Source organism: Suricata suricatta, chromosome 1 (genome assembly GCF_006229205.1).
Source record: "Suricata suricatta isolate VVHF042 chromosome 1, meerkat_22Aug2017_6uvM2_HiC, whole genome shotgun sequence".
Lineage (NCBI taxonomy): Eukaryota > Metazoa > Chordata > Mammalia > Carnivora > Herpestidae > Suricata > Suricata suricatta.
Window position 1 is genome coordinate 160,080,055 of NC_043700.1, and position 15,777 is coordinate 160,095,831.

General features: G+C 35.7%; 1 protein-coding gene across 3 annotated transcripts in view; it reads left to right on the plus strand.

Annotated features, from left to right (window-relative positions):
• Positions 1 to 15,777, plus strand: part of ATP8A1 (ATPase phospholipid transporting 8A1) — a 224,745-nt gene that overhangs the window by 51,252 nt on the left and 157,716 nt on the right. For 2 of the 3 annotated variants that reach the window (XM_029946459.1, XM_029946471.1), the window contains exons 6-7: positions 4,939 to 4,979; positions 10,704 to 10,777. In XM_029946459.1, coding sequence (XP_029802319.1) covers positions 4,939 to 4,979; positions 10,704 to 10,777 — 115 coding nt within the window. Of the gene's footprint in view, positions 1 to 4,938; positions 4,980 to 10,703; positions 10,778 to 14,065; positions 14,140 to 15,777 lie in introns of all 3 variants that reach the window. The other variant, XM_029946463.1, reaches the window with a different exon arrangement.

A 15,777-nucleotide genomic window follows, 5' to 3' on the forward strand; every position in this document is an offset into this window, starting at 1 on the left:
CTAGGAGGTCGTAAGAGGACAGGTGAACTGAGAGAGAAGGAAGTACAGAAAGGTCGGTTAAGGGAAGAAGGTAGATCAGTTCAGATGTGCAGAAAGCAGCCCTGGGAGCAAGGATGCGGGGAAGGAGCAGAGAGGGAAAAGGGAGCCAGGAAGCAGGCTGGAGGATTGTTTTCCGTGATTCTGCGAAAGTACACGACAGCTTCCCACCCTCGTTAGTGGGGTAAAGGCTCCGTGGCTGGTCTGCTGAGTCTGGGGAGCCTGTTACCACCCTTCCAGCCTGTTCCCCGTAGAGTGGTTCGGGGCTATTTTTAGATGGGAACTAACAAACATCTGCGAAGTGGCAGCATTTCAAGGAGGGCTCGTTTAGATTACAGATCTGGGAGGGGTGGCCCTGAGCTGACATCAGAGGACACTCATGTTAGTGCATCTGATGGTTGCATAAACATTTCCAACTGCTCACACTGGAATCATTTTAGGGGCTTAAAAAACTGAGAAGTCTATTTTAAGCAAATGTTTAAACAGTTTATTGGCATCATTTTATGTAGCTGGTTTTTATTGAGTTATAATTCACATACCATAAATTCATTATTTCCAAGTATATACACTTGTTTTTTCATGTATTCACAGTTATACACCATCACCACTGATTCCAAAATATTTTCATCACCCCAGAAAGAAACTCCATACATGTGGGCATTAAATCCCCACTCTCTTCCACAAGCCTCCAACATCCACTAATCTACATTCTATCTCTATGGATTTATCTATTCTTGACATTTTATACAAACGAGATCATATAATACGTGGCCCTTTTTCTTTGGCTTTCATTGAACATATTCCAGGACTCATTCATGTTGTAGCATATATCAACATTTCATTCCTTTTTATGACTGAATTATATTGCATCATATGGATGTGCCCCATTTTATTCAACCATTCATTAATTTATGGGCATTTGGGTTGTCTCTACTTTTTGGCTATTATGAATAAATAATGCTACAATAAACATTTGTTTATAAGTCTTTATGTGAACATATGTTTTCAGTTCTTTTAGATATATACTTAGATGTGGAATTTCTGAGTCCTATGGTAGCTATGTGCTTGCTTTTTGAGGAATTACCAATGTGCTTTTGAGGAATTACCAATATAGCTCTTTTGTAAACATAGTGTGTATGTTGTTTTTAACATGGGACCTACTGAGAAGTAGGGTTGTGTCTTTAGTAAATCTGTGTAACTTATTACTTGGCTTCATATGGTCCCAAACACATCAGTGGGTCTGGCTTTCCATCCAGCAAGTATTCACTGAGCACCTTTGTATCACCCTTTTGTAACACAACATATTCAGCAGTGAACAGAAGAGAAAATGTTCCCATTGTCACAGCTCTTACAGTCTTGGGCAGGAGATGGCTCTTATATAAATCATCTCTCAACTAAATATATAGTAAAACTGCCTTAATGCTCTGAAGGAAAAGCGCAGGAAGCTTATTTAGACTTGAGGGGAGTAGTAAAGGAGTGGGCGTCATGAAATGTCCCCTGAAAAGTTATGTTAAAGCTGAGATCTGGAACTTACGTAGGAGCTATCTAGGTGAGGGTGGAGGGAAAGAGTGTTCCAGTCATGGAAGGATTTGAGGCAGGAAAGAGCATGTGGCTTTCACCGCAGGGTATGGGGTGGGGGGCAGAGGGAAGTGCGGGAGGTGGTGGTAGAGAGTAGGCTGGAGCTGTTAATCAAAGGGATTCTAGATGTGTGGACTTGTTTTATGAACCAAAGGGAGCCAGTGGAAGAGTTTTGAGCAAGGGTGACCTAAACTTGTATATGTATGTATGTGCATAAGGATATGTGGACTGACACATAATAATCCGTAGTTGTACAAATATATATAATCGTTATATATTGTGGTTATATCCATGCTGTAGAAACTAAGTTTGAAAGAGATCAAGAGTGAATGTGGGAAACTCATGGTGAGGCTGACGCAGAGCTCTAGCTGGGTGGGACGTGATGGTTACTTCAAGCAGGGGTGCTGGTGTTGGTGATGGTGGAGGAGATGTAGTTTGGAAGAATTTGAGATGCTTAGGACATAGAGTCAACAGGAAATTATTAGTAGTAAAACTTATTCCTGATTTCCAATGATTTTTTACTTAAGAGCAGAAAAGATTTTAAAAATTAAGAGGTTAGCCACGAGGCATATGAGAGCGATAAAACCACCTCAAATCACCATATAGCACCATTGATGGGAAGAATTTAAGTTTCTTAAAAGTATTGCTACAAAAACAGTGAGAAAACCCTATCCAAGTTAATAAATGAACTTAACAAAATTACAAGATGACAAGGTCATTGTATGAAAGTTTAATTCATTTCTATACACTACCAGTGACCAGTGGGAAATGAAGTAAAAATACCATTTACAATATAAGAAAAAGTTATCAAATATCAATAAATAAATCTAATGAAAGACCCATACATATTGCAAACTACAAAAATAAATCTTAGGAAAATTAGTGAAGATGTAAATAAATACAGAAATAGAGCTTGTCCATGAATTGACTCAAGCCCCAAATCAAAAATCTCCGGAACTATTGTTTTAAGAATTAATGATTTGATTCTAAAATTTATGTAGAAATGCAAAGGACTTAGAATAGCCAAAACTATACTAAAAAAGAACAAACCAGAAGATTTACCTAATTTCAAAACTTGCCATAAAGGTACAATAATCAAGATGGTATATATTGTTTTGAAGATATGCAAATTGATCAACAAAATAAATACAAAGTCTAGAAATCTATCTGCTACAGCACTGTGGTAATTTGGGAAAAGTAATATCTTTTTTTTTTTAATTTTCACTTTAAGGAGAAATACATTTTTTCTTTCTCCAGATTTTTATGTAAATTGCAGTTAACATACAGTATAATATTCATTTCAGGTGTAGAATTTAATGATTCATCACTTACAGACAGAATCTCAGGTACATACCGTATGAGTTGGTGTATGCAAAATATAAGACTCATCTATGGTGACTAATTTATATTTGCCTCTAGAGATGGATGGATTGTAAAAGCATGAGGGATCTTTCTAAAGTTTTATATCTTGTGATGAGTGATCGATTCACAGGTGTTTACAGTTTTCAAAACTCACTGAACACTTAAGATCTGTACATTTGTTATACCTTAGTTAATAAACCTCTAGGCACGAGCCAGACAGTTGCCCTGAATAAGGGAAGCAGGCTGGGTGTGAGGCCACAGGAAACCATGAGGGCGGCAACAGAATGGTAAGCCCCGTGGAGAAAGGTGGCCACCGCTCTGTTCCAGGCACAGGCGGGAACTCACTAACCTTCTGAGCTTTCCAGATAACGCTGAAGTCTTCATTTTGATGCCAAATTTCAATTGTAGAAATATTGGACACTGATTAAAAAAAAAACCCAAAGTATTGCACTTGAGGGAGCTTGAGGGAGTACATGAGATAGAATCAGAAGAAACTAAATGGCAGTGAAAGGCTCTGGCTACTGCTGAACGGTATTTTTCTAATTTAAAGTACTGCAAATTTTAGCCCCATTATGCAGTGTCTGTTAATCTTGGTTATGGTTGATTTGAGCAGCACTTGGCTGGCTGTCTTTGTTGGGGACTGTACTTACTATATTGCAGCTACTGGATTAAGCCATTAAAGGGCAGCGTACTCTCATTCATTCTTTGTAACAACTAATTTTGAGAAAGACACTGCTAAGCAGTGACAGATGACATCTGTACCTGAGGCTTTTTACTCTGTCCCAGGCCCTGACCCTCATGTACTCAGGGAACAACATCAAGGAGCAGGCCTACTCCTGGGATCAGTTTGATAAACTCTCCGGGCATTAGAGATTTTTATTAGAAAATAAGGATCACTTTTGGATGCCTGCGGTTCAGATCCTTGACCCGTAACTGTATGATACTGTAAAAATTAGAACTTTAACTTAGTCATATAGTTATAGAAATTATACTGGAAATATTTTAGTGTTAGCTCTTCAACTTGTAAGTATTCTTTTTAATTTAATGAAGTTGATTCACCAAAATGCACTATAGGATATTCATTGTTATACTTATTTAACAAGCATTTGAGTGTCTTCCTAGGAGTCCTGTGAGGTACTGTGAGAAAATGAAGAAGCAAATACTGGCTTTGCCCTCATGCAGTTTACTGTGGGAATAATTTATTGACTGATCTTGACCTACCCCATAAGTACTAAGTGCTGTACCTCTACCTTGCATTATTGTCTTTATTGTTTTTTATTTTATCTTTTAGTGTCTATTGGCATATTCAGTATTATGCCACAGACACATAGTAGAGGAGGAAAAAGATGTACTGAGTAAAGTTACTGCTGTGAATTCGTAATAAGACACTAATAAAGTCCCCCTCTATCATAATGTAATAGTAGCCTCTTCTTTCATTTCTTCTCAGTCAGCCAAATATGGAAACTTAGGCAATTTGGCACTATTATAAAACCAGGGGCGCAAATTCTTTCTCTGTTTACATGTTAAATATGTACTAGCCAATGTGAAATCTGTTTCTTGTGTGCTTGTGTATCTTTTTTTATTTTTTTTTTTAACATTGCTACCGTATGGCTTCTGAAATGCTTTTTTAGCTTCTCACTCCCTTTTCACATCATTTTTGTGGCTTTCTCCTCCAGCTGTGGCCTGTAATTCTTCTCTATGCTCAAGAAAGCCCTTGTAGCACCAAGGAGATTACCCTCTGTTAGTAATGTTTCCATGTGGGATCTAAAATGTGCAGGAGTTGTTTTTTAATTCTTTGTGTAATTTTATACATCTTTTCTGCCATGATTAATTTTTAAATCTATAAGAATTGCCATTGGTTAATTTTTTGAAGCTGTTCACTTAAAATGATCATTTCCTCAGAAGCAAGCTTTTGATAACTAGTAAAAATTTTTCTAAAAATGTCACCTTTTCTTTTAACAGTTTTGAGAAATGGTGCTTGGGAAATTGTGCACTGGGAAAAGGTATGCATTGATTTTTATTATGTTCCAGAAGAAGTGTATTGATGTATACTCTAATAGATGTAAATTTTGTGTGTAACATAAACAAATGTCAAGATTTCTCATATGAAAGCTATTTAGTAATTAATGTTATAAACATTCATGGAATCTTTAGTCAGTCACTTCCATTTAATTCTGAAATATACTAGAAAGACTTGAAAAGTAATATTTGGAATTCTTTGTTTTTCATAGTATATTTTGAGTACTGTTTTTCATAGATTTCATTTAACCATGAACTGTTTTGTGTTGAAACTTTTTGCTTTAATCATCTACTGTCCAAGTAAAAATAAGAATTAGAGTTTCTTTAAAAAAAAAAAAACAACATAGTAACCTAAACATTTTCTAATGAACTAGAAATCCGTTCTGTAGTGTTGAGAGGTTAATATGCTCACAGGGCGTGTAACATGACAGTTAGTGAGTTGAGTCATAATTTAACACGTGTTATCTAAGTGCTTCTCAGACCTCAGTTTCAAAAGGTAAGCAGTTGTTTCTAGTTCTCCCTTAGTACTGGAAGACCATTAACTCTAGTCATTCACGAGCAAATAACCTTTCTAACCTGATGAAAGACTTTTAGAGGCAAGGCTGCTCTACCAGAGGGATTTTGTTTTCTGAGATTGCTAGGAACAGTTTAGGTGTGCTCTCCAGTACTTCCCAGCAGCTTGAAGGCTGTGCCCTTACCCTGCCCTGTGATGTTCATAGTCACCTTGTGGCCCTGCAGGGATTAAGATTCCCTCCCAGTTGATTGCATCTTTCTTGGTTTTAAATCAGTGGCCAAATTAAGATTGACATCTCTCTTTTTGGGTGTTTAAAAACCCACTACTTACTCTCTCACTGGTCTTTGACATAAAAGTAACAAAGAGGAAACTACCTTGCTTGTGCTTTCCTTATTTCTTGTCAAGCAAGATAAAAAAATGAAAAAGCTCAAAAAATTGTTTCTGAAGAAGTTTCCTTTGTGCTTTTCTTTGGCACTTGTGGATGTAAACATTTTAGAAGACTGGTAGGATATAATCAAGTATGATAAATTGATTTGTATTATAAATGTATTTCATTTACTAGGTTTGTCATGATAATAGTATAAATATATAACTTAATAAATTGATGTATCAGTTTCTTACCATCTTCTCCAAAGCAAACAGTCATAAAGTCTGGAGATAAGCATGCACTACTTTCCTCTAAAATTAGCCTATTGGAATGTCTTATTTTACTAATGTCTTTTTTTTTTCATTATTTCAAGATTAAGTGAATTACTGTAACTCAATTTTTCAGAGACAGATTAGCAGCTCATAATTACCCATAATGCTAGCATACTCCCTTGTCTTGGAGGTCAGTACCACACCCTCCGTGGGCATCCCACTTTGAGAACAGAGGAATAAACTTTAAAGTGTTATCAAAAGTCACCCAGCCAAAATGAGCTGATGTTACTTAATAATTTGTATTAGATAATTAACTAGAAGTAATGAAAGTTGGTTCAATGATGAATTCAAGATAAATACTCAAAAATTAACAGCATTTCTTTTGTTGGAGACATCAACTTAGAAAAATACAATGAGAGGCCTCATTCCCGGTGGCATGTGAGATGTTTACAGATAAGTTTAAAATATATATCTGACCTTTGTAAAGAAAACATCAAAGCTTTTTGGTGTTAAGGATTGACATAGATGGGCAAATATGTCAAATTCCTAGAGAAACTAAAATTACCAGTTCCAAAGTATTGGTGTAATATAATCCCCAAGGGAAGATTTTTTTTTTCCTCAAGAGCTGACTAAATTATTTATCTTAATTTCAAAAAGAAACAGTTCAAGAAAATAGAAGAGTATTTTGGAAAAATGAGCTGTTTGTAAGGACGAGTAAAACAGAGAGCAGAAGTTATTAAAAGAGTACGGTTCTGTTGCCAAAATAGGCATTGATAAATAGAATAAAGTAGGCTGGAAGAAAAGGGACAAGGATGCCCTGAAATAAAGCCCATTTAATACTTAATTAAGGAGGCAAAAAATCACTGATAAAAGGATTATTTCATAAATGATGTTGGGAATCACCAACTTGCAGTTTCAAGAAATAATGCAGCTTATATCAAAATCACATCCCACGCTAAAATAAATCCCAGCTGGCTTAAAGTTAAATGCTAAAACATTGTTTTTTGAAAAACATACAAATAGAATAAAGACTTTAAGAAATATTTGGAGAAGAACAAGATCTCAAGCTGTCTGGAATTTGATCCTATAAACTCAGCAAAAACACCACACACAAATAGGTAGGCACAATAGGGAAAATATTTGCACCAAAGGGGACAAAAGATTGAAATTGTTACATAAATAGGAAATAAAAGTTGGCAATAAGCAAGAAGATCCTTAATAAGCAACCAGACTCAGTGTAATATTCAACCTAGTTCTGAAAGTTGCAAATTAAGCAATCTTGATGTCTCAATTGCTGTACTTCTTCAGATTTTTGTTTTATGAAGTTCACATACTATTGTGGATTAGTAATTTAGGTCTTCATATTGAGAACCATGCAGAAGGGGATTCTGGGAACTTATCCCAAGAAAATAATCATAAAGTAGAGGGAAAAAACTATGCATGTATAAAAATGTTTATCGTAACATTCTTTATAATGATGAAAAGTTAGACTTTGTGGATATCCAACAGTAGAGAAACTGTCTTTTAAATTACAACATTCCACACTCTGGGATATTTTGTGATAAGTAATAGCTGTAATTTCAAATACTGTGGCATCACAGAAAGATTTTATAGCATTCATTCAGCAAATATTTATTGAGTGTGGGTGCCAAGCAGTGAGCTCACAGCAGCAAGCAAGACACACGAGGGCTCCTGTGTCATAAAATATAATCGTAGGTGAGAAGAACAGGGGCATTCATACTAAGACGTCAACTATGTATAAATGCTTTATTGAACACTGAGTAGACGGGCATGAAAGCAGGCTTGCTTGTTGGGTTAGCCAGACTGTTGGACAAGTCTTTTCTTCGGCTTATGTCACATTTTGAGCAATTAAAAATAAAATCAATAAACTGAAACCAAGAGTCTGATCCTCATGCCAGAGTAATATGATAAGCATATTACCCTTAGTGGCACTAATGGGCTTTCTTTCAGGACTTGCTTTTTTTTGTTTTTCTAAATGTGTGGCTACTGTGGCTACCCTTTAATTGTCCTCAGAGGACCTGCAAATGGGCACAGCATACACCCAGTCATTCACAGACGGACAGACTTCAGCTCTCAGACATTACTAGTTCATCTCCGCAGTTTTGCCCTGAAGACTTTTCTCTATTGTACAAAGTTAAACTATCTGACTTCCAAAGCAAGTGTTGCGATTACATAGCCCTATACAAGACACTGCATCTCTACTCTTGACGTGTAAGCTACTGTCCTCATTGCCCTGACCGCAGAGTCTAGTTCTTCAAATTGAGATGCAGCTGAAATTGTTCACAGGTTTTGGAGATGGTTGAAGGTGGACAATTTAGGAGGCATCTTAGACTCAACACATTGTCCTGGCTTTGTAGAGAAGTATGGAGTGGTGGGCTCTGTACAGGTGCACAGGCCACTCCCTAAAGCTGCTTTAAGACACAAAGTTTTCACCATGAAATGCATTCGTGTGTATTTGAATTTATATCTCCAAAAATTCCTTAGTAAAAATATAAGTATGCCAGGGGTCTGCAACTGAACAAAGATTCTAAATCGGTCCATTACAGTTTGATAAACTTACTCTTTTACGTAATCCTCAGTTGTTAAGTACGAATGTTGGTAACTTGAGAAGGCTCAAGGTAGTGGTCTAAAGGTCTAAATACTTCCTAAACTTCAGTATTTGGGGGACTAAATGTTTTGTCTTGATGTTCCTCCACTGAGGACGTGTGGTCGAGGAATTTGTGCCAACTTGACTTTCTCTTTCCATTAATCATATGCACACGCTAGGCTGGAAAGGGGGAATGCCACGGTAGGAGCACAAAACCAAAAAAAGGAAGAGAGGGGCTTGGATGTGCTTGAGACCCGATCTAAAATAGGCGTCGTAAGGAGGGGGCAAGTAAGTCCCCTGCCCTCCTCATAGCACTGCAAGAAGTGCCTTAGCTCTCCGTGAACCTTTGGTTTTTACGGGCCCCTGAGTAACTACTTTATACTAGGCAAGGTGCTAATAGTTTCTTTCAGTCCTCAGTTTAATGACCTTGCTTTTGTCTTAACAATGAATAAAAGTATTGTAAAGCAGTGGGATCAGTTAGGGGTTTTTGTTAAGTCTGGCTTTTTAACTCTTACACTCTAATGTGGACGAATATTTGATTTTATGAAGCATAGACTCTAATTGGAGAAAAACATTAACACGTAATAAGAGATTAAAGAACATTTAAATGGTAGCCTGGGTAGCATTCTCTCCAAATGCCGAAGCTCCAGTGACCTTATACTTCTTGAGCGTGGATGCTTTCAGAGTACTACCACAGCACATAGAAGGCTGGTTTATACCTATACTTGCTGGGGGTTTTTTATTTCCCCTTTTTTGAGGGATGGTGTGTTTGATTCCAACATCCCTGGAAATTTGTCCATTTCAAATCCAGATTTCAGCTAAAATCTCTCTTGAATTAGAACTTCATACACATACACACAAAGCCAACATACACACAAGAAGACCCCCTCCAACGTTCCCGAACTGTTCCTTCCCCAGCATATAAAGTAACCACAGTGGTCTGTCTCTGGAATAATTTCTTAATGTGATTCCCACTGATGACACAATTCTCTCCTCCCTCCATCCAATAAAGCGTTATTTTAGGATTCAAGAAAAAGTTGAGAGAGGAAAAGACAAAAAGGCTTTAACAATAACAAAAAAGACTTTTCTTTTCTTGATTAAGTATTGAAGCTTATTTTTAGGTTTATTTGGCTCCTAACTGAGAGGGCACTTTGATGAGAGTGGTTGGTTATCAGTGTAACCTGGTCAAGCTGTTACTTAGTTGGAGTCCTATTGTTTGCTCAAAGTTCTGTGACACGCCTGTCACTTACGTCACCTCTAGGAAGTTTCTGGGCTTATTGTGTCTTTAATTTGTCTTTAGAACATGTTTACAAAAATGCTACTGGATAGAAAGCCAGGAAGATCTTAAGCTGAGGGTTTTTTTTTTAATTTAAAATAGAACACGGTTTTAATATAATTATTTATGTAAAATCAAGCTTTGCAGCCAGTCAGATAAGGGGTTTAGTCTAAGCTCTTCCTCTCAATGTGATCTTAGGCAAATAACTTAGAAGCTAATGAGACTCATTTTTTCCCTCTCTAAATTGTGAATTATAACCAAAACCAATTTTATAAGACCATCATGAGGAATAATGACCATATATATATGGTAGTTGGTTTTTCCAGTTGCATTGAGATTTCCTTAAGCAGGGTAAAGCTCACATTTGGTAAATTCCTCCTTTTTATTTTTATGTCATAGAGAATATGAGAAGTTGAGATGTCAGTGGGTAAAATGGATGAATGTATTAAGATAAGTCCTACAGGTGAAAAAAAGCTATAGTGTGCATATTTCAAAGGACTGCCCCATCCCTGGCCTCACTCCTAGATAATTTTATGCCATTTTGTGAAGATAAGTGGTTCTTGTTTGCCAGTAACCATTTTTTACTGTCTTCTGTGCTTAAATACAGTGGGTTGTATATTTGTAACTATCTTGCAATGCAGATAATTAACCAATTCCCAGTTTTCTTTCAGGTAAATGTTGGAGATATAGTTATAATAAAAGGCAAAGAGTATATACCTGCTGACACTGTACTTCTCTCATCAAGGTAGAGATTACCTACTGATGCTCAAACAGTGTAGAGGATGGTTTCTCTACCCTGCATTGACCTTGTGATTTCTCCAAGGAAATAAGGAATAAACGAAGAATTTCAAACCTCTCTAAAGATTTTGAATTAGACATTAAAAGATTGATTGGACTTAACAGACTCTTTCTTGTTTGTGATATAGAATAAGTGATAGGTACTATACTGTGTAATTCAAAAGTTATTACAATTAGAAGTCTACTCTCTCTCTGGCTACATCCATATCTTTGTGTGTGGACCACTAACTCATGAGATTTCCTGTCATTTATTTTATATAATACATGGATTGGGTTCTGTTAATTTTATCTTGCAATCCTTGTTCATGATAAATTCTTTTATGATGTATTAATATATCCCTCCAAACTTTCTTTATGTTTATGGTACATTAGTGCAAGAAAATGGATGAATGATTTCTTTTTTGTCGTCATACCTTTTGAAATGCCATACTCTTCTTTAACAAAAAAAGAATTGCAGTATTTTGCTCTTTTAAGTTATTTCCATGACTGAATTTGGATAATTTTTGTTTTACTCATATTTAAGATAGTCCTGAATTAGTATTCAGAACATATGACACCGTTGCCCTTTAAAGAATGTGGTTTCCAAATGGTTTGGGGTTTAAAAGCTGTAAAACTAGTCCTAATATAAATTACGAAAATTGTTTTTTAATATCTTAGAGGTTGTTTATCATCATTTCCTTGGACAGTTTTATTTGTAAAATCCACATATAAATATGGACAGTGTCCTTTTTTCAAAATCTATTTAATCAGGTCATTACTTAACATGATTGGATTTAACACAAATTAGTGAAACTTAACGGAGCAGAAAGTTCTTCTCCAGGTATTTGTAGAAGTAAGTCTATGGGTAGTTGAAGTACTGTAGGTAGTTTTACTTTTATATTTTATAGCTGGGGGATTTTTGTGTCATGTATAGATTTTATTTTCAGAAAAGTTAAAATTAATAGGTTTTTAAATCAATCTTTTCACTATTTTCTTTGCTTATAGCTTTAATCAGGGCAGGTTTCTGAAACAGAAGTAGAGGTGCTGGTCCACACATGGCCGTGTGTGAAAGAGTTTACCAGTTGAGTTCAGTCACTGCCTTACATACCAGGTGGCACAAGTAGGAGAGAATGCTCTGCTTAGGGGACAGAAAACCACGATTCTTACCCTGGCTGGGCGATTTTGAACAGAAGACTTATTCTCTCAGGCCTTGATTTCATAGCTTTTAAAGTGAGGAAGATGGAGATAAAATTCTGATATTCCCTGATTCTTCTCATTTAATTTCAATAAGCTTTCATTTCAGTTTTAAGAATGCCTAGCCAACAGAACAATGGGCACTTGCTGGTACTAAATAAAAGTTTGGTAAATGTAGTGGATGACCGACCATCTAAATGTCCTATGACAAAGTTCAAAGTGATAATACAGCATTCCAGCAATTTAAGAAATTATTGGTGGTTTCCTAATGAAACCAATCAGAAAGACATAATTTATCATAGAGAATATCATGTATGTACCATTAATTGCGGTATTTATTTTTTGTATCTCAAAAGTATGAAGATAATTGACTATACTGCCCTGACTTTATACATAATTCTGAATTAAAAGTTTAAAAAATATTTTTCATCAGCCTCCCTCCATTCTCAGAAACTTCCAGAAGGCTCTGTGCTCCTATTTCTTAGAGTTTGGAGCATTTTTACAGGAGCATTTTCTCAACATTAAAAACAGTCACTGGTGGCTTATAGATACTGTAGTATAACTATATATATTGTAGATCAAAATACTTCTATATATATATATTTTTTTAAGATTTTTTAAGTAATCTCTACACCCACCATGGGGCTCAAACTCACAACCCTGAGATCGAATCTCATATTTCACCAACTAAGCCAGCCAGGTGCCCCAATAGTTTCTATATCTGACTCTAGCATTCACAGAGATTAACTTCCTCCAGAGATTATTACTTTTTAAAAGATTATGTGATTGATTGCATTTAGTTATTTCATAGGGCTCAAAGTAGAGTATAAAGCCTCTTTCATTATGTATTTCTATCCCAGTGTCAAAGTACCACCTTTCAGGTTGTTGTTGTTTTCTCAAGAAATTTTGCTTGACTCTTGTGAACGTACATTAGCCTTAAAAAATAAGTAGAAGTTTCTGTCATCATTTAACAGGAAGCAGAACTTTGACTTCAAGTCTTATTTTTTGCCATTTAACTTTAGCTAATGACTAAGTCAAGGTGGGAATATTTAATCCCTGATCTAATGCCTTCATTTTGCCATACTGTCCACTATCAGAATAAGGACTTGTTGACTCACTTGCTGATGAGCATCATCTAACAGTAAACTCAAACAATGGTTTGTAATATTTTAATTTCCAAGTATTTTTAATTATTAATTACTAATAGTGCACGCTTTCTGAGGTAGTTTGAAATTAGGCATGAACATTACTGAAAGTTACTGTGTTTCATTGCTTTTTCACTTTGACTTGAAGTTTTAGTTTATAACTTATAGAAGTTTAGAAAGTAAAAAATAGAGTAAAATAACTCAAGCTGTTAATTCAACACACAGGTTCCTGGCATGTCTATTTCATACCCTCTCTGAAAAACTTCTGGGTTCAAAGGCTTACCCTTTTAAGACAATGCATTATTGAGCAACTCAAAAGGCTGCAATTATGCCTTCTAACTTCCTAGAATCCATGTCACAACTTTGCATAATGATATGTATGCAATTAACTTTGAGAATGTTTTGGAATCAGTAAATTTCTAACTTTTTCTTTTTTTGTGTATCAGGGGTGGTGGTGGAGAGGACTAGTATAGTATACCTGGTGTTTTCAAAAGCCTAAGAAGTAGTTCCCATAATTCTTTCCTTCTTGGGTAGGCATAGTCTTCCAGTAGATGGCATGAGAGTGAGGAATTGAAAAAAAGGAAAATCTATAAAATAGCTCTCTATATAACATTATTTTGTTTTTGATATGACAGTCTTGTGAATAAACTTTTAAAAAGGAAGCAAAAGTTTCCACCCTAAAAATTGAAAATTGGGCTTTGAATCGAGTAATCCTTTAATATTTCACATTTTCTTGTGCCTTTAGACCTGATCAAAATAAATTTTGAAAAAATTGGCATTAGACATTCTTATTAACATGTATTATTTTCTATAATAATTTCAAACTTTCTGTCTCTTTTGTCCATTTGTTTGGTTCTTTTTTCTGTTTTTCATTTTTTTTTTCCCCCGTTTCAATTATTTTAAACTGGGACCTGTAGGTGGCAGTAGGGGAAATAGTGAAAGTGACCAATGGGGAACATCTCCCAGCAGATCTCATCAGCCTGTCCTCAAGGTCAGAGCCGCTGAGTCGTACAGGATGTGTGTATGTGGATCCTCACCCTACAACAGAGAACATTTACACCCAAAGAGGTTGAGTTCTATGTCTCTTCCTGTAAAACAAAATTTTTTATACTTCTTGGAGATAGACATTTCATTTAGATGTTTTAAAGGCCTTTTATGAATGCAACACTGGATGCTGTTTGTCCCTCGGGGCCAGATTCAGCTCCTGTTGTTCTCAATAGGAGGCTGTGAGGCATGCCAGTAAAGGTAGATTTTAATTTCCTATACATCATTAATATATATTCATACTTAACAACGTGCCTAAATACTAAGGCTGAATTTAATACCTCTCCAGGATACTGTTTTGAACAGTGTTCAGCTTTTCGTGAAAGGAAGTCCTTGAGAAATTTTGCCTTATTCTTACATTTGCGATTTTCTGTGAGTTCTGTAGAATCCCTTCAGCGATTGTGACCATAATCTGGGCTGGTATAGGGTGTACAGAGGACCCCCTGCACAAAGCCGGATGTCGTACATTCTGTACTGCATGCTTTGGGATTCGTTTTTATCCCACTTGTTACTAGTGACAAAGCGCATGTTACCGTGGTCAAGTTCAGCTGTCTACCAGTGTCTGTACTGTGATCTGCGTCTTGTTCCATCTTTCCACTTATTAATCAAAAAGCCTGCTTTGCCTCTCTGACTGTAGCTTGCGTTTGGATGTCACTATAATTTGCTGAAATATTTATTGTCTAGCATGATCCCTTATGTAAAACTTCTTGCTGCTTTTTCATAACACGATTAAAAACTGCTTCAGGAACAGCTGTGTTAGTTAAAGGATTAAGAATGGTCTGGATTCAGATGCATATTTTATTTGCCGCACTTCAAATATAAGTCAGCCGTTTAACTCTTTAACTTCCTAGCTATTTAAAGTCCTAGAAAAATTGCTTTGTGAAAAAAAAAAGGTAGAATGTTAGTCTCATTTTAATGTGAGAATGGCCTTGGATATATTGATCAGTAATATTTTAGTGCATTTTACTGGCAAAGTATGGGATCTGCATTGTTCACCTAACATCTGTCACCATGCTTCTATATAATCAGAAGATATGTTTTAAAATTTCATAAGCCATTTATGTTTCAAATGTATACATAAGTTACAAATTAGCAGTTACCAGAGCCAAATTACATGTTGAGTAGATGATATGTTGAATAAGTAATAGAGTGAAAATATAAATATTGAAAAACTTCTCCAGTTGGGGGGAAAAATGTATGCCTTCATTGGAGAGGAAAAAAAAAAAAAAAGTCCATTGAGTGAATTGAAGAACTTGCAAACGTATGTTGAAATCTGTAAAATATTTGATCATTGACTGTATGTTTCAGCAATTTTCACAAATCTCCAGGTCAGAATACTAAGCTACCTGCCCATTTCTGAAACTTGAAATAGTCTGTTTTGCACATGTACAAATTGGAAGTTGATTAGAAGATTCCAGGTATTCGTAACAAACTTTTTCCATTCTAACTTTGAATACATATTCTCATCAGAGATAACATTTATACTTATATGATGTTAGTAAGGCTTATTGTATAACCAAGTGCTAATGAGATTGATTTAACGTCAGAATGCTTTTCCTTATAGTTGAGGATTAGATGATTCGAT